The sequence below is a fragment of the Equus przewalskii genome, chromosome 3 (genome assembly GCF_037783145.1).
Source record: "Equus przewalskii isolate Varuska chromosome 3, EquPr2, whole genome shotgun sequence".
NCBI classification, from domain to species: domain Eukaryota; kingdom Metazoa; phylum Chordata; class Mammalia; order Perissodactyla; family Equidae; genus Equus; species Equus przewalskii.
In genome coordinates, this window is record NC_091833.1 from 51,460,737 (window position 1) to 51,483,980 (window position 23,244).

The following is a 23,244-nucleotide window of genomic DNA, read 5'->3' on the forward strand; positions in this document are numbered from 1 at the left end:
CTGACATTAATACCTTATGAATCCTTTCCCTTTTCAGCAGTCTCATAGACGCTGCTCAAGTTCGAGTTCATATTACTCACTTCCATTAATGTAAGAGCACATTAGCTGATCTCTCTGTACAAGCCTCTCTTCCCACATCCAACCCCCTGAGCACGCACGTAGAGGTGGTAAACTTCAGTAACAAATAAATATATATAACGAGTAAAACACTTTGTTGTATAGCTTTTGAATACCACACTTGAATACAAAGGTCAAATGTTTAAGCATATATAGATAAATAAACATCACACAGAAATGTACAGATTTATTTTATAGACATTTTAGTCATTAGAGTTGTCATTCAGTTTGGGTCAGTATGTTTGAGAGTGTTGATTCACTTTATAAACAGCCACACTCTAATTTGTCTATGTAAATTAAAAATTTATACCAAACAATAAAAACAAAATCTGATTTTTCCCATTATAGTACCAAGGTGCTTTCATTGGAGAAGAAAGGCTAATGGGCTTGAGACATTTATAAGGCTTAATGTAGAATATTCAGGAAAGATTCCTTAAAGCAATATTACATCAGTATAACTCTATTTTAATAGGCTACCTCGTACATACATATGCATTAATTTCCAACAACAATAACAAAAACTAATTAAAACCTTAAGTGCTGTCAGTTATAAAATTAATTAACATGGCTATTAAAATGAGTTAATATGTCCCTCCATATCTAGTGATTTTGGATCCAAGGTTCAACATCATATCCAAATTTAACTTAGAAGTGACATTCAAATGCACATGATACATTCTTATACTATAAATGACATTAATATTTTCCAAACTCTTAAGAGCCAAGTTATAAAAAACCCCCATAAATTTCCCATAGAAATTAAATCTGAAATCAATGAAGCTGCAAAGATTTTCCTATTAAACTAAGCTCCTATTCATATCAATAATGTATACAAACAATTAGAATAAGTATTGACATAAGGAATTGTTTGAAAGTCACCAATGATAGAGATTATAGATAGCCTTTTCTCAGACCACAGAGAATTTTATAAGGATATTGGATATCCACATACTGCATATACCCATATACATATACTACTCACACCTACACATGTACTACATACATACATATACATAGTTCTTTGTAGAATCTTTAAAACCATATCCAATGAGTTCTATGTCATGAAGAAAATCATCCAGGCTCTCCTTGATTGACTCTATATGTTGGACTTTGCTCTTTTCTCAGTGCCAGCAGACCTTCATTGCATCTACTTCTAATTGCCTCAGGAGAAAGCTCAAGTCTTTGAGGTTCTACTGAGTACCTATAGTTGCCAATGGACGAAGTAGTTAGTTTGCTCAGGAGTTTTAATAAACAGAGACATTCTGAATCTAGGTTGGGAGTCACGATGGCGTAATATCCACACATGAACACTTTTTCTGGCCATTCTGTAGAGTATAATTTCCTAAATTCACAAAGTGTAAGATATATGCCAAGAAACGCAAGAATGAGTAAAATGTTCGGGAGGTTATTGCCAACTCAGAGTGCCTATTTTCAGGTGGATATAAAGAAATTACTCACAGTAAGAGATATAAGAAAACTCATTAACAGAAAATTTAAAATTACACTTAATGAATAGCACTGTTGAATGGATCACGTGACTATAGTGTGAGAGAGGGGAGCTGAAACATTTCCTGCACACCTCCCATGCCCCAAGGAATAGTTCAGAAATAAAGACAATACACAATCTCTAAGTGCACTATGATTATGCAGTTCTCTAAGCAGATTATGTAAATAAATAGCTTTCATTTCTGGCTTACATGGAAAATGCTGTCTTTCCTAACATTTGACTCCTGGTACACGGATACCGAAGATATTCTTTCATCAAGAGTTCACGTGACTCTCCTAGTTCTCATGTCTTTATATTAGTAAACGTGGGTACCGAGACTCCATCAAGTAGCCCTTTCTTGCTTCAACTGTACCAGGATTGAAGTGCTATGAGTTGTAATTTCAGTTTCATATGAACTTTAAAATCCTGGCAAACAGTTAATGAATGGGGCTTAGGTAAATAAAGATGTTAGGGCTATATTTAGTTACTTCACCATTTTATGTTGTCTGCCTACATTTTGTTCCCTTCACTAAACTCCGCTGATGAGAAACAAAGGAAATGTAATCATCATAATACATTCAATCATTTATTTATTTACTTATTATTATTTTTGGTGAGGAAGATTGGCCCTGAATTAATGTCTGTGCCAATCTTCCCACAGCACAGCTTGATGAGCAGTGTGTAGGTCCATGCCTGGGATCTGAACCTGCAAACCCCAGGCTGCCAAAGTGGAGTGTGCAAACTTACCCACTACGCCCTGGGTTGGGTCCAACAATTTATTTTTTTAGGGGGAGATTTCAGATTATGCAACCAAGCATTTCCTAGAGAAGCATTGTTGATGTTCTGATGCTGAAGGTGTATATTTATGCTAAAAAATATTTTTAAAATTTCCCTAACAATATTTAAAATCCATATACATATTTTAATATTTCTATTTTAAAATAAAAAAATAAAATAGAACCAAATATCACAAATAACTTTGCTAGCTAATGAAGACTAAATAGCAACTAAAGTTTCCTTAATATATATGTTGGTTCTTATTAATATATCCCTACGCCAGCCCTTGTGGTCTAGTAGTTAAGATTCAGTGCTCTCACCGCTGAGGCCTGAGTTCATTTCCCAGTCAGAGAACCACACCACCCGTCTGTCGGTTGTCACACTGTGGCAGCTGTGACTTGCAGTGATGCTCAGAGCTATGCCACCAGGATTTCAAATTCCAGCAGGGTCACCCATGGTGGACAGGTTTCAGCAGAGCTTCAAGACTAAGACAGACCAGGAAGAAGGACCTGGCTGCCCACTTCTGAAAAAAACTGGTCATAAAACCTTGTGAAGAATAGCAGAGCGTTGTCTGATGGAGCGCCGGAAGGTGAGAGGATGGTGCAGAAAGGCCGGGCAGGGTTCCACTCTGCTGTCCACACGGGCGCTAGGAATCGGAATAGACTCCACGGCATTAACAATAAACTGTGTCCCTAACAACGACCCTATTGCATGTTGCCCATTTCTTTCTGTAACTACCACAAGTTTGGAAATTTTTGATTATCTGATTCTGGGATGAACAATAAAGGATGCAAACATTCTTTTCCAGAAAACTTATTAGTCAATAAGGTAGAAAACAAAACCTTGTGCCTCATAAAGGAGATGAGTAAACAGAAGCCTAGTTCTACATTGCTGAATCTCTAACTCATAGTGTTACAGGGAACTTAAAAGGATTTTCCGGTACATCCAGGTGAGTCTACAAATCAACACCAAAACCATTCACGTCCATGCAAAACTTGTTCCTTCTTATTATAGTCTTACGAAAACAAAAAAGCATTGTCAGGGTATGGACTAAACTATACCATTCCAGTTTATTAATATGTGTGTGTATGTATATATATATTTATACATACACACACACACTGGAGGAAAGGATGAAAAGCTTTAAAAGAATCCAATTACATATTAATTGTGGATCTCATATTAAAATGCTGCCATGCTCTTTGTTGGAAATGGTACTTTGCTACCACATATACACATATTTATTATATTGTGCTGTTTTCTCCCTGGACCATTTTTAAGAGAAGTCAGTATAAGTGAGAAGAAAGAGAGGTGAACAAAATTGTATTGAGAAGAAGTAAGGGTTTTTGTTTTTGTTTTTTTTTTGGCTTTTTGTTGTTTTGTTATAAATCAAAATCTAGTTCACTTCAGGAGTATAATGCATCCATATTCATGAGAGCATTTCTGGAGTACAAAATAAAGGTGCTGGTCCTAATTTAGAGCTGTGGCTTTTATGAAATTGTAAACCCATCATAAGATTATGACTCTGTACCTTGACACAGGTAGGCATTTTGCTTTAGTTGACAAAAATGATATTCTAAGAGAATTTTAGAAGTTGTTTTGAAACAGGACAATTTTCAAGTTTCATAAATTCTAATCTATGAAAATAAGCATATGGGTTGTCTACTTACTGAAATAGAAATGTTGTCATTCTTTCATTCAACAAATACACTCAAAATATATTCCTTGTATCCCTTTATTCAACAAAGATTTATTGAGTGCCTACATTGTGTCAGACATTGTTCTAGGTGTTAGGGCTAAAAAGGCGATCAAAATTCATAAAATTCTCTATTTTTTTCCGAGTTTATATTCCAATTATATGTGTAGAGTTTTACTTCCTGAGTACAGAGTTTTAAACGAATATTCACAGTGATATCCTCATGGACATGTATATGCATGCTCCCACGATATCACAGAGTAAACAGAGGTTTACCTCAAACCTAAATAGATATTCCCAGAACATTATTATTGATTCTTTAGCAATTTTCAACCATTTCCTTATAATAAATTATCAAGATAATAAGAAAAATCAAACATTTTAAAACCATACACCTTCGAAAGTGCATACATGAATGGCTCATAAGCCCATAAAGAGATACACAACATCGGTAGTCACTAGGGAAATGCAAATTAAAACAACAATAAGACGCCATTTCACACTCACTCTAATGACCAGAATAAAAAATTGGAACACTCATACGTTGCTGTTGGAAATATGAAATGGTGCAGCCACTCTGAGAACCAATCTGGCAGTTCCTCAAGTGTTGAAGACAGACATGACCCAGCAACTCCACTCCTAATTACAGACCCAAGAGAAATGCAAACATACATCCACACAAAAACTTGGACGCGCATGTTTGCAGCAGCAGTATTCGTAAAAGCCAAAAAGTGGAAACAACTTGAATAGATAAGCAAAAGCCAGCATATCCACAAAGTGAAATTCTATTCATCATTAAAAAGGAACAAACTACTGATATATGCTACAACATGCAAAAACCTCAGAAGCATTACACTGAGTGAAAGAGCCTGGATATGAGAGACCATATGTTGAGTAATTCGATTTATATGAAATGTCCAGAAAGGGGAAAATTTACAGAGACAGAAATGCTGGGAATAACAATAAATGGCAAAGGGATCTTATTTGGGTAATGAAAATGTTCAAAAACTGAGACATGGTAATGGTTGCATAACTTTGCAAATTTGTTAAAAAATCATCAAATTGAACCCTTGAAATGGGTGAATTACATGATATGTAAAATGTGACAATAAATTTATTTCAGGAAATATATGGCTCTAAGGGATGCACACTCACTGAACTCACACAACAATATTTACAATCTGACTTGTAAGACACACATAATCACACTTTCAGAACAAAATCTTACAAGGTATCTTTTTTTCTTTCCATCGGCAATTGCGACGGAGCTTTCAAAACAGAAATGAAGATCTCCAAGATTAACACACTCAAGAGTTTATGGTTAAGCATTAGTTTCTGTATTACATAGGTTCAAGCATGTTACTTTTCCTTATCACATAAAATGTTAGAGTCATTATATCATTATCATGTTACTTACAGTACAATAAATATGCTAAGTATCTTATTCACGTTATGCCATTTGCTCCCAGTGTTTTTGTTCCATTTTGTTGAATTTTTAAGAGCATGAAAACAGCAATTCTTTGGGGTTAAGCATTATTATTTCCATTTTACATATGAGGAAACTAGGAGTTTTGAGAAGTAACTTGTCCCAGGTTGTTAACGTAGGTAGCAAATGGTGGGTCTGCCTGTCATCAAAACCTGGACTCATTCCCACACTGCTTCCTTGCAAAGAAGTGCACAAGCACCAACTGATAGATATGTCAAATACTGGGAAATTTTTTTGGTTAATTGGCTATTTTTATTCATAACTTGATCTAGTTTCGGTGGACGCAAGTCCAAGTTCTTCAAAGATAAATTGAAGGGAAAGCAAAAATTCACACCCCTGGCTTCAGATGTACCGGCTTTTAGATGCATCGCCAAGAGAGCAAAGCACAATGAAACATGACAGATTCCTAGCTAGCAACCTGTCCTACATAAAATATTTAATAAATATCCATTCATGTGAATATTTTCTACATATGAGATATTTCCCCTTGAAGCTCATTAATTTTTCAGACCTTGGTATGTTTACATGGGGGTTTCATGGAATCCTTGCAAGTTACACCCATGGTTCAAATTAGATAGGAAACCAAGCATTCAGGGAGCAGGCCTGTCAGTACTGGCGAAGAGTGATCTGACAGCATTTCCCAAAGTGTGGGCTATTCCAAGCAAGATGCCACACAAACAGGATATTAAGTAACATCAAATCACACAGTAGGAACATTAGTGCTTTTATGGTTGTCCTTCAATTCTCCTGATTATATCAAATAGGAAGTACCAGCTGGGAATGAGAGAAGTGTTAAAGTGGGACTAGCACTTGCCAATCTCCATTTTCATCAAATAAACAGAGGGCCTTAGGGTCAGAGTCTTCGGAGAGCAGCTGTGTTCAGCTGGCATTTAATAACATGGTTGGTGTCACTGCACGGATGCTATATTGACCTTGTATTTATGGCAAGTGATGCTGGTTTTCAATTAACAATAATGATAACAAGTTCCTTTTACAACAAATTGAGAAAGAAAACAGTGAATTCATTTAAAGAAAATATCAATAAATCTAGTACGGGTGTTATACAGATATGGCTAAAATCATGATGTATTATGTGAATGACAGAAGTTTGAGAAGTGCTATCAGACACTGCTTATCAAATCTTGTCACACCATCATAATATCTAAGAACTGCATCAAAAAATAGGGAGTTAAGAATTACCATAGCTAGAAGCTGTTCAGGACTTTGGAAGGCTGGCTCCTCTCTTGACTTCAAAGAATCATTTAAGGTGCTGAAAATAGGTGGCCAGTTTACTACCTACACATTCAGGGCTTGCCTTAGGCAAACTCCTGGAAGTCTGTCCTTTGCTTTTCCAATTCTTTATCTATCCACATGTCCTTAAGCTACCACTTGCTTTCTTCACTTTCCTCTATCAAAGCCTACCCTTAGATCTTTTCTTCACAGTATGATACAAAGGTTCTATAACTGTATAGTTTGCTCCTGAACTCCCCACTGTTTGAATTTTTACATGGATCAGTGCATAAAGGCACAGGGATGTCCTTTTCAGGCTGTTCTACAATTTCAGGCCCCTTTCAGCAGATAGCAAAATCTATCTTTTACACATCAATCGTATATCCCAGAAAACAATTTATCTTTCCCAGTAGCATAAGACCTGCCTAGCCTAGTCAGAACTAACATGTTGCTTCCAATAATGCCATGAGGTCGATTTTTTTTCTCATTTCATATATGAGAGAACTGAGGCAAATCACTTCAAATGAGCAATTTCTCTGTACTCCACGCTCCTGAAGCCTAGTGTCTGGCTAGGGTTTTCATGTTATGGCTTGAGGACCATGCATATAGGAATTACCTAAGGATTTGTTCGAAATGCAGATTCCTAGGCATCATCCAACCCTTTAAATCAGAATGACAGCCAAGGGGGTCTAGGCGTTTGAATCTTGAGCTAGCTCTGTGGTCACTCTGATGCAGACTAATGTTTGAGAATCTCTGGGTGTCTGCAACGCTCCTCACTTTCAAGTTTACCTTTTATAACTCAGGTCAGGGATGCTCAAGGCTATATTGCTACCCAGAGGATAAAATTAAAACATGTGTCTGGCTTTTCTATCTTCTAAATTTTAGGCTTTTGGGGTTCTTTCATTTTATCCCTGAAGACTTGCAGTTTGTTTAACGGTCCTAATTCAGTCACTAAAACAAATAGCAAATAAACAAGAGGGGAGAAGAGGAGAAGGAGGGATGAGGGCAGAAAGCAGTGGGTACATGGGAGGGCAGCTGGAGTACCTCAGGCAGCAGCTGTTTTATGGGATTCTTGGACAGAATGTATAAAATCACTGGCTTCTACAGCTTTCTGTCCTTGCTCTTGACCGGTGTGTTGTAAGCGCATGGTTATTTTGTTGCCGAGCTGTTGATGCTATGATGGCGACATCCACACTGCCATTCTTGACCCTACCTTCCAGCTCTTCCCAAATGTATCTTCTTTAATAGCTGATGCCATCTGGACAGCTTTGGAAACGAAATAACACTCAACTTCTAATCTGATTTTACACATTCTATATTTTATTGTCTCTCTTCTAAAAGGGCAAATTTAATATAAAATGCTGCATTTTAATTTGTTTTCATTCCTAAATGAAAGAATGAAGAAAAGAATGGTTAGGAACTACGATATCTGTTGTTTTTCACAGTTGACATAACCGATAAAATACAAATTCTTTCAGGTCAATGAGAATGTCGTTTCTCACAAAATTCACTTTGGTCAAGGAGTCTGTGGGAACTGTACGAACGATAAGTCACGCATACATAAAAGTCTTAAGCTTGAACCTCAGAACTGGAAAAGTAGCATTTGCTGTAATCAAAGAAGAACAGGAAGTGCACGGTTTGATAAAAGCTGGCACATGCACTTGCAATGTCTCTAAATTCAAATAGTATTTGTTCCAAATTTCTTTTTCTCAAGTCATCTCTTTTTTCTTCCCACAGGACAAAATATTTCTTCTCATTTAAATGTGAAATATTATCTTCTAAACCCCAAATGGATCCAAAGCTTCCAAAGCACAGGCAGATATATGAACACAGATGTTCGTCAGCATAGGACTGATGTGTGCAAGACACAGAAAAGAGCAACAGAGACAGAACTAAACAAACTAACGTACTGATACGATGAATTATTGTCTAGTCCTTTAGAACATGTTTGTGAAAACTACTTAGTGACATGGAAAGTTGTTCATGATATAACCTTAACAAGAAAAGTTCAAGAAGTAAAAACTGTGTGATTCCAATACGTTGTAATATATACATATCTGTATGTTGATATATCTCTATATCTTAGTCTCTACATATCTACTTATTTATATGTTATGTGTAGCAAGAGCTCTCTGGGTTGTTTAATTTTGAAATATTCATCATTCCTTCTTATATTCTTCTGTATTCTAAATTGTACACAAAATGTTATAATTATAATATGATTTTAATAATATTTAAACTAAATTTTAATAACACTTCATACTGTTATAACTTCAAAATGCTACTTAAAAAGTTCACTTTAAAAATCGAATTCCAGGGCTTAATATGAGAGCTACACTATTGGGTCTTAATTTTAAAATTAGAGATTATCTTTGCAGAATTCCTGTGAGAATTTCTTTACAGATTTTAATAAATATAAAAGTGAAAGCTAAATATGGTTGACTCTTTAATGAGATACAAGCATTATTAGAATAAACAAAGAAAAATATTTATTCATTGTCACGCTTTAACATATTTCACAATGAAAAATTTTTGTACTTTGCTTTACATCCTAATATCTATTCAAAACATTATGCACAATCTGTATTTTTTGATGTATTCTTTTTTTATCATTTTGATGGTCAACATTGGTGAGATTAACTTGAACTAGCAAATGTTCCCAGGCAATTTGTCTTCACATCTCGGAAACGGAAACCCGAGCTAGGACTTGGTCCTGTGAAATTTCACACTCAACCAATTAACTAAAAAAGTGGATGGGGCAGAACACTCTACTTGGACACTGTTCTGAAAATAATCTCATTCTCCTTGGGAAATTATGGATTCTTTATTCCCCTACCAATGTCGTTTACAACTGCATTTTGCCACAAAAATGTTTCTATCTTCTTTTTATTTCATGGCTCATGAATCTGGTAATCCTTTTTTTTTTTTTAATAGTAGAATCCAGGAATTTGCAAATCTGCCTGCCTATGATTGAGGAACTCAAGCTTGACAATTTATTTATCAAAACAAGTATATTCAGATTGCCAGAATGTGATACTGTGATAATAAGAAATATATATTTAGTTTTTGTCCCTGGTTCCTGGCCAGAGCTCCCAAAATCCTTGTAATTTCCTAAATAAGAGTGACAGAAGCATCTTTTGTTATAATATTTGGTTTTTATCCCCAGTTCCTGAAGTAGTTCTGGAGTGAAAAGGAGAAAGGAAAGTCTTTCGTTATTTGCAACAGGCTTCCTCAACGACACTTGAGTTTAAGTTAATGGGGTGACTTTTGGAAAGCCCCCAAGGAAGGGGGTGCCAGAGGAACCAGTCATGGGATTGGAGGGTTAGAACTTTCAGCCCCACCTCTCAACCTCTGGGGAGGGGGGAGGGGAGAGTGCCTAGAGATTGAGTCCAATCACCAATGACCACGGATTTAATCAATCATGCTTATGTGATGAAGCCTCCACAAAAAATACCTAACTGAAGGGGGTCAGAGAGTTCCTGGGTTGGGAACACATCCTCAAGCTGGGACAGTGGCACATCTGGAGAAGGCACAGAAGCTCTTCAACTCTTCCCCATACCTTGCCCTATGCAGCTCTTGCATCTGGCTAGTCCTGAATCGTATCCTTTTATAATAAACAGGGAACCTAGTCAGGAAACTGTTTGCCTGAGTTCTGTGAGCTGTTCTAGCAAATAATTTAACTTAAAGAACCTCCGATTTGTAGTTGGTTGGTCAGAAGCACAAGTGACAGCCAGAGACTTGCAATTGGCATCTGAAGTAGGGGGAGAGGTGGGCAGACTTGTGAAACTAAGCCCTAAACCTGTGACGTCTGCACCAACTCCAGGCAGTTAGTGTTGGAATTGGATTAATTGTAGCACAGCCAGTCAGAGTCCACCAAGAATTGGAGAATTTCTTCGTGTGGAAAACACACATTTGGTGTCAGAAGTGTTCTGTGGATGGAGTAGTGGAAAACAGAAGTCTTCTTTTACAGAGTTACCTTTTTTTAACATGTAAATAAAATTCTTTCATTTACTTGCTAAAAATATTTCCATTTCACTTAGAATAAAAACTAAATTTCTTATCATAATCTACTGGGCTACCAGATCAACCTATTTCACCTCATTTCCGAGGACTCTGCTCATGGCTCACTGCATTCCAGCCACAGTGGATTTCTGTATGGTCTTCACACAAGCTAAGCTGCACCTGTCTCAAGGTCTATGCACTTGCTATTCTACCTGGAATGCGCCTCCATCACATCTAGGTATGGCAAGTTTCTTCCTGTCATTCAAGCTAAACCAATGTTGTGTCCTCAGGAAGAGGTTTATCACTCACCAATATCTTAGTATGTCATCTCTATGATTCTTTGAAATTATTTATATAGTGATGGTTTATTGTTTATCTGCCCACCACTAGTAATGCAAACCCCAGGAGAGAACTGACTTTGTCTGTCTTTTTCACCTAGAACAGTGTCTGAGACATGGTAAATACTCCAAAAATTACTTGTTGAATCAATGCCTGAGATAGATTGTCTCCAAAGGTGACTACCAATAATTTCTCACACCCCTATACATGCATGCCACTCTCTCCATCAAGAAGTAGAGTCAATTTTCAATCCCTTTTAATCTGAGCTGGCCTTATGATTTACTTTTGCCCACTAGTGTTCAGCAGATGTGACATTGTGCCAGTTCTCAGCCTAGCCCTTAATATGCCTTGTAGCTTCCACTCTTGTGGTCTTTGAGTCCTGAGCACTGTGGAAAGAGTTCTAACAAGTGGCTAAATAGAGAAGCCCTGAAGGATACAAGACTGCAAAGAGAAAGAGAGGGGCTTGGCCAGCTATCAGCCATTTCGGCCGGCCTCGCTTAGGCACCAGTTTGCGTGAAGCTCTCTCAGATACTGCAGCTGCACTAGATCACAGCAACCAACACCATGTCTGCCGAGCACTGTCCAAATGCAGAATCTAAAAGGGTTGTTACTATTTTAAACCAAAAAAGTTTGGACTGGTTTGCTCCACGCAATAGATACTTAAAACAGTCATTGATACCAGAAATTGGGTGCTGCCACAACAGAAGTCTAAAATATATGGTATGGGCTTTAGAACCAGGCAGAGTCTGAACAGTCAGAACAGTCACTGAGCAGACTACTAGTAAGAACAATGGAAAAGCAATGAGGAATCGCCATGAGAAGCCCGAAAAAGGTACATGCTTATTAAGCAATGGTGGAAAAATTAGCAAGACTATTGACTGTAGTAGCTCAGAACATAGACAATGTTCCTGATGAAGCTAAAGAAAGAACTGTTCAACTCTGAAGAATTTGAGAAACCATAGTGGCCCCAGGACAGTGTCTCCAGCTGGTAAACTATTCTCCAAGTAAAAATTGGCCATAGAGCAAAGACAGAATCCAAGGTTCTGCCAGTGAAACACGACCTAAACGTAAAAACCAAATGCTGGTGTGCCTGCGAGGTCTCTGGTTAAAGCCTCTGAGAGTCTTAAGGGAGCACCTCACAGCTTCTCTCAGCAGCACAAAAGAATTTAGAAGGATCTTAAGATTGTTCCACAGCATGCTGACTCATAAGTCGAATACACAAGGACCTGACATAAAGGGGTTTATGGGTATGACTTTGTGTCAGCAACTGGATTATAATTTGGCATCTAACAGGTTTTTAAAGGAATTATGGCAACTTGGAATAAAAGAGACAGTATCAGTTCAAACAGAAAAGAGGCTTTGGGCCCCCAACTAACTATATGAAACAACAGTTTTTAAGATTTTAGAACAACAAATAGTGCAAAAGCAGGCAGGAAGCAGGCTGAGAAACTTCTCAACTAGAAAGATGAGCCATTCTTCTGGAAGAAGGAAGAAGTTTCATAGAGTAGAACCAAGAGTCCAGAGGTAGACCAAAGAGTAGAGAAGAGCCACAGGGTAGAGAACCAAGCCCTAATCTGGGAACTTTTTTTTTTTTTTTGAGGAAGATTAGCCCTGAGCTAACATCTGCCTCCAATCCTCCTCTTTTTGCTGAGGAAGACTGGCCCTGAGCTAACATCCATGCCCATCTTCCTCCACTTTATATGTGGGACGACTACCACAGCATGGCTTGCCAAGTGGTGTCATGTCCATACCCGGGATCTGAACTGGCGAAGCCCAGGCCTCCCAAGGGGAATGTGTGAACTTAACTGCTGCGCCACCGGGCCAGCCCTAGGAACATTTTCCACCCTCAGGGGAGGGGCCCTGATAAGTATCCAGCAGGATTTCAGAACTGCTGTGGAGGAGAATCTGCTTGCAGCCTCCACAGAGTAATGAGTATCAGATCTGCTATAAAAAATCAGACAACTAGTCTACTATATGAAACTACTGTTTTTAAGTTATTAGACAACAAATAGAGCAAAAATGTGACCCTTGAGAGTATGGAATCAAATGAGGTAAGTCTTATGATTACTCCAGCACCTATCAGACCCTGAGACAGGGACAGGGACCCTAAACAGAGAACAACAGCTTCACTGACAAAGGAGACAGAGATTGCCATTTGGGAAGGTTGAAGCAGCTGGCATTTGTGATGAAGACTACTAGAGAAGAGGGAGATTTGCAAAAAACTTCTTGAGGGGGCCAGCCCTATGGCCGAGTGGTTAAGTTTGAGCTCTGTTTCGGTGGCCCAGGGTTTCACTGGTTCAGATCCTGGGCACAGACCCAGCACCGCTCATCAGGCCATGCTGAGGCAGCATCCCACATAGCACAGCCAGAAGGACCTACAACTAGAATATACAACTATGTACTGGGGGAATTTGGGGAGGAGAAGAAGACGAGAAAAAAAAGAAGATAGGCAATAGATGTTAGCTCAGGTGCCAAAAAACCCCAACTTCTTGAAATTTACACCTAGGTCTCCTTGAGTCTTCATCTAAATACCTAGATGAACATGCAGAGCGAAAACTCCACAGGGCTAAAGAAAATGCTAAAGAACAACTACTAGGGATGACAGAATAGAAGAGAAAAATGAAAAAAGAGTGACAATGACTCTAAAACTAGTTCTTTTAAAAGTTTAATAAAATTTATAACACACTAGATAGACAGATTAGGAAAAAAGATGTCAGAAATTGCTAATATCAGAAGTAAAAGAGTAAAACAGGGGAAATCACTAAAGGTCCACAGACGTCTCAAACAAAAAAAAGAAAAAAGGGATATTATAAACCACTTCATGAAAATGAATTTGAAAAGGTATAAGGAAAGGACAAATTTCATGAAAGATAGAAATTACCAAACTAGGAAAAGAAGAATTAGAAAAGCCTTATCTAAAACGTTTCCCACAAAGATAACTTCAAGATTCCATGATGTCACTGGTAAATTTTGCCAAAGGTTTGTGGAGGAAATAATACAAACTACACAAACTCTTTCACAAGACAGAGGTAAAGGGGACACTTTCCAACTAATTTTGAGGCCAGAATTTCTCTAATAACAAAATTTGTCAAAGACATTACAAAAAAAAGAAATTGATAGGTCAATAGCCCTGATAAAAATAGGTCCAAAAATCCTCAACCAATTATTTCCAAGGCAGATAAGCAATATTAATATTATTTAACATATTATTTTATTATTATATATTATTAATATATTACTTAATATATTAAATGCTAATACACCACAACCAAATGTGGTTTATCCTAGGAATGCAAAGTTGGTTTAACTTTTGAAAATCAGTCAACGCAATTCACCACATTAACATAATAAAAGGGAAGAATCAGATAATTTCTGCAATAAATGCAGAAAAAAATGGATTTAATAAAACTCAATTCTCATTCACTATTAAAATTGTTATCAAACTAAATATAAGGACATTTTCAAATGTCCTGATAAAGGGCATCTACAAAAACCTATAGCTACCATCATACCTAACAACGAACGACTGAAAACTTCCCTCTACATATGGCGAGTGTTGTCACTCCTATTGCAGAAGAGTTCTTAATGAGTGCGAATAGGTAAGAAGAAGAAACATGAGGAAGAAATAAACTCTCAGTACGTACAGTCAACAAGATCATATGTGTAAAAAATCCTAGAGGATCTACAAAACAAAACCAGTAGCACTAATAAATAAATTCACTAAGTTTGCAGGACAAAAGATCTATCCATAAAAAATCAACTGTATTTATATAATCTAGCAGTGAGCAATTCAAAAATTAAATATAAAGAACAATACTATTTATAGGACTATCTACAAACATTAAATAGTTAAGGACAAATTTAACAAACTGGAGCGAAAGCTTACATTGAAAATGACAAAACACTGCTGAAATACAAAAGGGCCTAATGAAATGAAGAGATGGGCCATGCTCATGGATTAGAAGATTTCATATTTTTAAGATGTCAATTTTCTCCCAAGTGATTTCTAGATTCAGTGAAATTTCTGTCAAAATCCCAACAAGATTTTTGTAGAAACTGACAAGCTCATACTAATTTTTTTTTTAAGGGGAATGCAAATGACCTAGAATAGCCAAAACAATCTTGAAAAACAAGAACAAAGTTAGGGGATTAACTCCACTTGATTTCTGGACTGTAAAGCTATAGCGGTTTTCTCCAAAAATAGTCTCCCACAAATCCTTCCTTCTCTGTATATGCTTGCTGCTCTCTCCATCAAGTGGAGTTTATTTCCCTTCCCCTCAAATCTAGGTTGACCCTCTCTTGTGACTTGCTTTGACCAACAGAATGCACCAGAAGTGACACTGTGTCATCTGGACCTAGACTTTGTGAGGCTTACTAGCTTCCATTTTCACTCTTAGCCCACAGCGGTCTGACTACTCTGCTAGAGAGAAAGGCTGCATGAAGAGAAGTTCTACTGGATGTGAGACTATGAAGAGAGAGAAGCCGCAGCAGCCTCCAGCCATTTTAGCCATCTCAGACAAGGCTCCAGACATGAGTGGAACCATCTTGGATTCTTCAGATCTAACTGATCTGCATCAATTAACACCATGTGGCGGTGAAATGAGCATGTCCTGGCCAAATCCTGCCCAAACTGCAGAATAATAAACAAATAATTGATCGTTTACAGTAAAGTGTTGAGGTAGTTTGTTATGCAAGCATAGAAACCTGAAACAATGAATGATGGAGTAAACAAATGGCACTTCATTTTTCTCAAAGTCTGCCAGCCACGTTAGCACACTGTGTCTGACACTGAGATACTCTCCACAGCTCTCTTCTGTGGTTTTCTAGTCACAGGCAGCTTCTGTAATTACACTTCAGAAATTAAAAGACAAGGAAATCTTTATGCAGCATATCACCAAGTAATTAAAAAGATCTTTCTGATTAAACTTTCGAGTATAAAAGTAATAGATGCTCATTGAAATTACAGTAGAAAAAAAGGGGAAAAAATCACCCATTAGTCCACAAAATCGATGTTTATCTTTTGATGCACTTCATACAAAAAAATAAATACATTTTTCATAATTGAGATCACATTTTACATAAAGATTGCACCATATTTCACTGCCAGCTGATAGTCATCAAGAATTTGATTTGGAGATAATTGTTTTCAAGGCATATCTCTTCTTACAAGTATCCTAAAATATACAAAATATCCCTCCATTCTCCCAGATTAGCGGAGATTTGCTATAAGAACCAAATCATAAATGCCTGTAGTAAAATAATTTTTAACAAATATGCTTTTGCCATGATATCATCTGCATATATTTAGGCCATATACAAATATATATGAAAAAGTTCCCTGAAATTTATCAGTGTCACATGAAATTCATTGTAGAGGATGTTAATCCCATTAAATAATATTTTATTATGAGGATTCTATTAAATTTCTTTCTAATTTTGGAACCAGAAAGATTGCATTTTTCCTAGATAAATCATTGTCTGTATCTTTGGATAGGCCTGAACCATGTAGCTAATGATCTGGTTTTCTTTTTCGAAGTATAGGACACGACATGGGGCTCCCCCGCAAAAAGTATATCTACAGTCTTGAAATGGGTTCTCTGACCCCAGTTTTAGATTTACCTATTTGCCTTCACCTTTAATCTTTTTCTCTTGGAGAGAATTTATAAATCTTTATAAACTCCTTGTAACACTTTTTGTAAACAGGTAGGATTTTAATCAAGTAATTGATTCTGCCTTATGTCTCATTTATTGTTTACTTATAAATGTTGTTTATCATTACATAATTAGCGGTTTTCCAAAATTTTAATAACTGTATATTATTTTGTTATATGTGTGCACTACCATAATCTACTGTTGGAGATAAGAGATTGGCATTCATTTTTTACTATTATAAAAATTATAAAAAACTACTTTGCACTGAAGTTTTTTTCCATGTATCTGATTTTTTTCTAGGACTGGAATTTCCTGCTTAGAAGATCTTGAAATAGATTACCAAATTTCTTTAGAAAGACAATAATAATTTGCATTCTTGCCATCACGGTCAAGCACTCAGCACATCTTACCAGCACTGAGTACTATCATTGCTCAGACTTTGCTAATATGACCAATAAAGGGGCATTAAGTGATTTAATGTGCATTTCTTAGATTATCAGTGAGAACCCAGACTCTCAATGATGCTTCCTTGATCCCATATCATGTATTCAAGTGTCTTCTCGCCTATCTGTTCTGTAGATCTGTGTCTATCCTTGTGCTAATTCTATACTTTCAAAGAGAAATAATACGTAGTAGGCAATTTTCAATGTTCAAGTACCAAGACTATTCTTGTCCACAAAGTTCAACACTGAGAAACTCTCCTAAGAAATAATCCAAAAATAGAAAATATTTGTGTGAATGCGTACTCACTACATTATTTATAAAAGTGAAAAAAGTCATAACATAAATTTCCAACATTATTGAAATGGTTATCAACAGCATACCATAGAATGAAATATTAGATATTAAATTATGCTCACAGAGTTTGTCAATGATAAAAGGTAAAGTTAAAAGACATTGGAATAAAAGGGAATTTTTCAACTATTAATATGGAAAAATCTCTGCTATACAATATTAAATTAATAATACTAAGATAGATTATTTTTTTCTACTCAATTAAAAAATATGAAGAGAATGAGGTAATTCACAAAATATTAATAGTGTTTAACTCTTAACTAGTAGCATTAAGGATGCTTTATACTCTCTTCTCTGCAACTTCCATTATTTCCTGAATTTCAGCATGCTATACTTCTCCTTGTTTCTTTGTAAATCTGTTCTAGATTAAGGTGGAGCTACATATTTAAAAATATAATGCTTTTATTATTATTATAAAAAATAGTTATTTTTAACTATGCTGTCAACATCCCAATCTCTATTTTGCAATATTTTTACTATCCCTTAATTGAAAGAATTCACAAAACATCAAACAAGAGAAGACTGCTATTCTAAAAGTTCACTTTACCAATGCAAAATTGAAAACAGTTTTAATTTAGGACCAAAGGAAAAGAATAAGTAATAATGTTTTAAGGGGAAAAAAGTATGGAAGGAAAAGACATTGAAAAGCATCAAATTTTTGACTCTGTAACTTAATGAAAACAATCCATCTTTGTGTGGTCATATAATCCATCTTCTAAACTGTTACATCAATTAAAATCATGCCATGTCAGCTCACGGCATCATTTCAGTTCAGTTTGAATTTCTCAGCGAAGGATATGTAGTAAAAATCTTGAAATCTACCTGTCAAATGATGGCTTCTCTCCACAGTCAAAGGCATCCTGGAGCTCTTTAACAAGATTAGCCTGGCCTGGCAGTCGAAAGAGACCCTCTTCTTTCAGCCCCCTTTGTCGGATAAAGTCTACACACTGCTCCACCAGCATTGGAGCCAGACGGTTCCCATATCTCTTCTCATAACGGACGGTATCTTCCAGTTTCTGTCCAAAGATGCCTAAAGAAAGAAAGGATCACAACGAATTTGAGAAATTTCTCTCTTCTCACATTGCTGCTTTAAAACTCAACGTAAAGGAAAAAGAGAAGATTGCAATGCTGAAAAGCATTTAATATTTGGTACTTTACATCACAGAATCAAATTCATTATATATAATTCTTAAAATGAAAATGGTTTACCTTATGCTGCCCTTTCCCCCTGTATTCTGCATTTAGCCCAAAAGCAAAACAAAAATACGGAGTTTGAATTATCCACTTTGAAATAAGAAACACTGCAATAAATATAATTTTAGCTTTGGGTTTTCTTTTTTTTTCCTTCTGGGAAAGGAATTGTATTCAAAAGCTTAAAAGCAGAAATATTCTGCAGACAAAAGTCAAATCCTACTTTTGTTACAGTTTTAACTTTACGTCCAATTTTCATTTACTCTAAATACTGTTCATTTCTCTGTTCACCTTTTGTTTTCAATCAAGTTATGATGCCAGGATTATAATCAAGGTGGTAAAGCCAGGAAAAGAAACCCAGAAGTTTTATCCATATAAAATATTTCAGACAGTGTTTGCTTTTTAAAACCTTAAACTATTAATTTATTGGAAAAGGAAAAATGTGAATTACGAAACTGTGCATACCACAAGAGAGGAGGCGGGATCCTGGTGGTTTGCCCTGACAGCGAGGCATATTTGTCTAGAATTGTCAGTACATGGCAGTAATAAAAAGCAGGCCAATTTTGATCAATTTTATTAAAATACCTACAAATGATGCATTCCTCGGTGCATACATTTGGGGCTGAACAGCCCCACTATTCACCCTTGGTACCCCATTGATTAACAGACAGTGCCTCTAAAATATATTTATATGCGGGGGTAGCTTCGTAAGAATGATCAACCTATGAGAAAAGAGGGAGGGGGAAAAGCTGGAGGAAATGTGACTCCGTTGTCCCCAGAGGGGATGAATATGATGAAATCTTTTTGATGGTCTAATGAGGTTCATGAAAGGGATATAAAAATAAGTGTTGCATGTTCAAATTATGCAAGACTCTAGAATGTTTGGGGAATTATTTCAAACCATTAGGTTAAGGATTTGACAATAAGAACATACGCTTTACTTGCCTATCTGTAAAATAACTTATAGATGGATACAGTAATGCAAAATCATCATATTCCAAGCAACAAACACTTGCTACCAAAGAGAATATTCTTAGCCTAGGTAGAAACAATAACGCAACAACAAACCAAACTATTCTACACCTGCTATCAAATCTAGCACTCATGGAATTCATATATATTCCTTTTAGGAAAAAAGGTTGAGTGACCTAATATTAACGTTCAAGTACAAATAAAGCAGAATTAGAAAATGGCTTTCTCTAAGGGCAGTGAAGATTAAAGCAGGTAACAGCGCTGTTTAGCTTACTCTGTATACTTTGGAACAAGCAGTTTCTTGATAATAGTGAATCGAATATTGTTTGCTAACTCAACAGACCTTCACACCCCTATTTTCTCTTGCTATCTCCACTTCAGAGGCTGGAAAATGAAATACTTCTGCCACTTCCCAATAAGTCTTCTGCAGCCTCTAAGAAAATTTGTTTTCTTGATGAAAGAGAAGGACCCAGCTGGAATTGCCAATCACTCCTTTTTTCTATCATGAACTTGGACATGGTATCTATCAATCGAAGAGTCATCTTTCGACCATTAGGTAATAACTGCAAGGCGAAGGCTGAAAGATTCAGACGACAGGGCTGAAACCACTGAACCACTGACCTGATAGCAGCAGCACCTTCCTGCAGAATTTCTTTTTTTTTTTTCTTTTAAGATTGGCACCTGAACTAACATTTGTTTCCAATCTTATTTTTTTTTTTTCTTCTTCTCCCCAAAGCCCCCTAGTACATAGTTGTATATTGTAGTTGTGGTCCTTCTGGTTGTGCTGTGTGGGATGCTGCCTCGGCATAGCTTGACGAACGGTCCGCGCCCAGGATCCGAACCAGTGAAACCCTGGGCCGCCGAAGCGGAGCGTATGAACTTAACTACCCGGCCACGGGACCGGCCAGCTCTAGAATTTCTTTTAATGTGAGAACAACAAGCCCCTGTGTGTTTAAGCCACTGTTAGCTGGGTTTTCTTTTACTGGCAGCAATGCAGAATTCTAACCCATAGCGTGGTGATAATGATTTTGAAGATATCCTGGTATTTTCATAAAAGCTTGCAAATTGATTATGAATGAAGAATATTGACTCTTTTTCTGGGGGTTCTTTGACAACAAGTGTGATGCTTATTCCCTGGGGATGTTTGGATTCTACGCTGCCAAATGTAAAGAAACAGCCTTTCACAGGCCCTTATAGATTATTTAAAAAAATAATGTTGACATTTGGGAATAAATCTCATGTATGTGTGATTTTCCACTTATTGCTTTGGATGGATAAATATATTACGTAAGGTTTCTCTCTAAATCCAGCAGAATTCTACTAAAGATGTTCCAAGTCAATGTCTATGTGCGCTACAAATGAGACCCCAACTTCCAAGATTTGGTTTTATGCAGTAATGAAAAACAGTCAAACCTTCTTTTCTTAAAACTCTCAGGATTTCTTCTTTCCTGACAATTTAGAGAAGTGATAAAGGAAGGGGTAAGTTTGCTTTAGATGAATACTCTGGTTTCCTTTTTTTTTTTTTCTTGTACATATAGGCTTGCCTTTACGACAAGAATTTACTTAAGAGTTACAGCAAGAAATTAAAAGCTAAGAGCCTGAACATCCTCCAATTTATTAAGAACACATTACATACTAAGTTCATACTAAGTTCTTGCCATATGTTCTCTCGTTTTCGTAATAAATATATAATGTAGCTATCCTATACAAGAAGAAACTGGTGCTCAGAGAGATTAAATAAATCACCCAAGGTTAGTTACAGAGCATCAAGTGGCATAATGGAAGTCCACATCCAGATTTCTTCAGCCTTAAACCCTTTGCTCATTCCTGAAAACCAGCCCTCTTCCTTTTTATTTAATCACAATTATCATGCATCCTAATTTTCTAGTAATTTAAAATATTAGTAAATTCTAAAAAGGAGTAAAGTGGCTTATCTTCTCTGTGCTCTAGAAAGTGACTGTGGCTAAGCTGTACTTATGTATGCCAGGCATAGTGACAAGTAGTTTATCTGCATTTCTCTCACTTGAAACTCACAGCACTCAATGAGGTATTACTCTCATTTTACTGAGGAAGAGACTGAAGCACAGGAGGGTTAAGTAAGTTGCTGAATGTCACACAGCTAGTACATAGTGGAGCCAGGATTCGTTCAAGACTTTTGGATTCAGAGCCATTCTATATCTAGTACACAATACTGCGAAGTGTGCTCAATGGCTGAAAACTGAGCTATGGGGGAAGAAAACTGTGTATACTAGCTTTCCTACCTCACTTCCTGTCATCACACTAGGAGGGGTAATTTCTGTTGAGAAAATGTAAATATGGGGGGAGGTCAGAAAAAAAAAAGAATGAAAAAAACCCTGAACATTTAGTGAGCATTGTGACCAAGGAAAGGATTTCCCCTACATACAGAGGGGAACATAAACAGCTATGTCTACTTAGCTACCTAATATGTATGAGAGTTAAAGCATGCAGACAATATGTACATATGCTTAGAAATTCCCGTGGAAAAATAATAGTTTTCTGCTCTTGATCTGGTCTTGGAAAGAATTACAGTGGATATATACTTCCCATTCTGTAGCACTGGAAATAAAACGTTCCACACATTTCTGGCTTGCAACAGGTGGTGTGAGTTAATCTTCTGTATGAGGATGGTTTTTATGATGAAAGCTAGGGGGAAAATTTTATTTATTTTATTTTTTGGTGAGGAAGATTAGCCCTGAGCTAACATCTGTTGCCAATATTCCTCTTTCTGCTTGAGGAAGATTGTCACTGAGCTACCCTTCATGCCAGTCTTCCTCTATTTTATGTTGGATGCCACCACAGTGAGGCTTGACGAGCTGTGTGGAGGTCCAGGCCTGGGATCCAGGCCTGTGAACCCTGGGTGGCTGAAGCAGAGCACATGAACTTAACCACCTCGCCACTGGGCTGGCCCCCGGGAAAATTATTTTTAAAAAGCTGTTTTATTTAGATTTTTTTTTGAAGGTGCAGTGAAATTTCAAATTTTAAAATTAACAGAAAAGCACAAAGGTCATGAGCTATGCCCAACTAGTAGAATGAGGAAAAGAACACAAGATTAGTAGATAATTAACAAGAATATTCCCTGTGGTGTGAGACATGCAACCAGTCCCAGCTACGTCCATTTACGTTCCCAGGAAAGTTTCACACTCCCTGATAAAACCTTTTTGGGAATCTCTGGGTGACGATGGTGTGTCCTGCATACTTTTCCTGGAAGTACATTGATGGCATCATGAAGCATCCTCCACGATGTGACTTTTCACTAGACTGAGAAAGTAAATCACACAGGTGAATTTATTGCACTTGTGGGAGGCTGTCTCAACTGGAGAGAGGAAAAGAGAGAGAGAAATCTAACCATCCTTCAGGATTTGTGAAATTCCACTGTCACATGTGATTTATATACCCAATACCTAGAGGCAGCCTGTGAAGTTAGTGAGTGTGATCAGAGAAATATATTTGCGTTCCATCCTTCTTAAAAATGAATAAACA

At 36.8% G+C, this 23,244-nt stretch overlaps 1 protein-coding gene across 11 annotated transcripts in view; it reads right to left on the reverse strand.

Annotated features, from left to right (window-relative positions):
• ARHGAP24 (Rho GTPase activating protein 24) overlaps positions 1 to 23,244 on the reverse strand; it is a 720,487-nt gene that overhangs the window by 34,358 nt on the left and 662,885 nt on the right. For all 11 annotated transcript variants that reach the window (XM_070614418.1, XM_070614421.1, XM_070614419.1 and 8 more), the window contains one exon: positions 18,403 to 18,610. In XM_070614418.1, the coding sequence (XP_070470519.1) occupies positions 18,403 to 18,610 (208 nt within the window). The remainder of the gene's footprint in view (positions 1 to 18,402; positions 18,611 to 23,244) is intronic.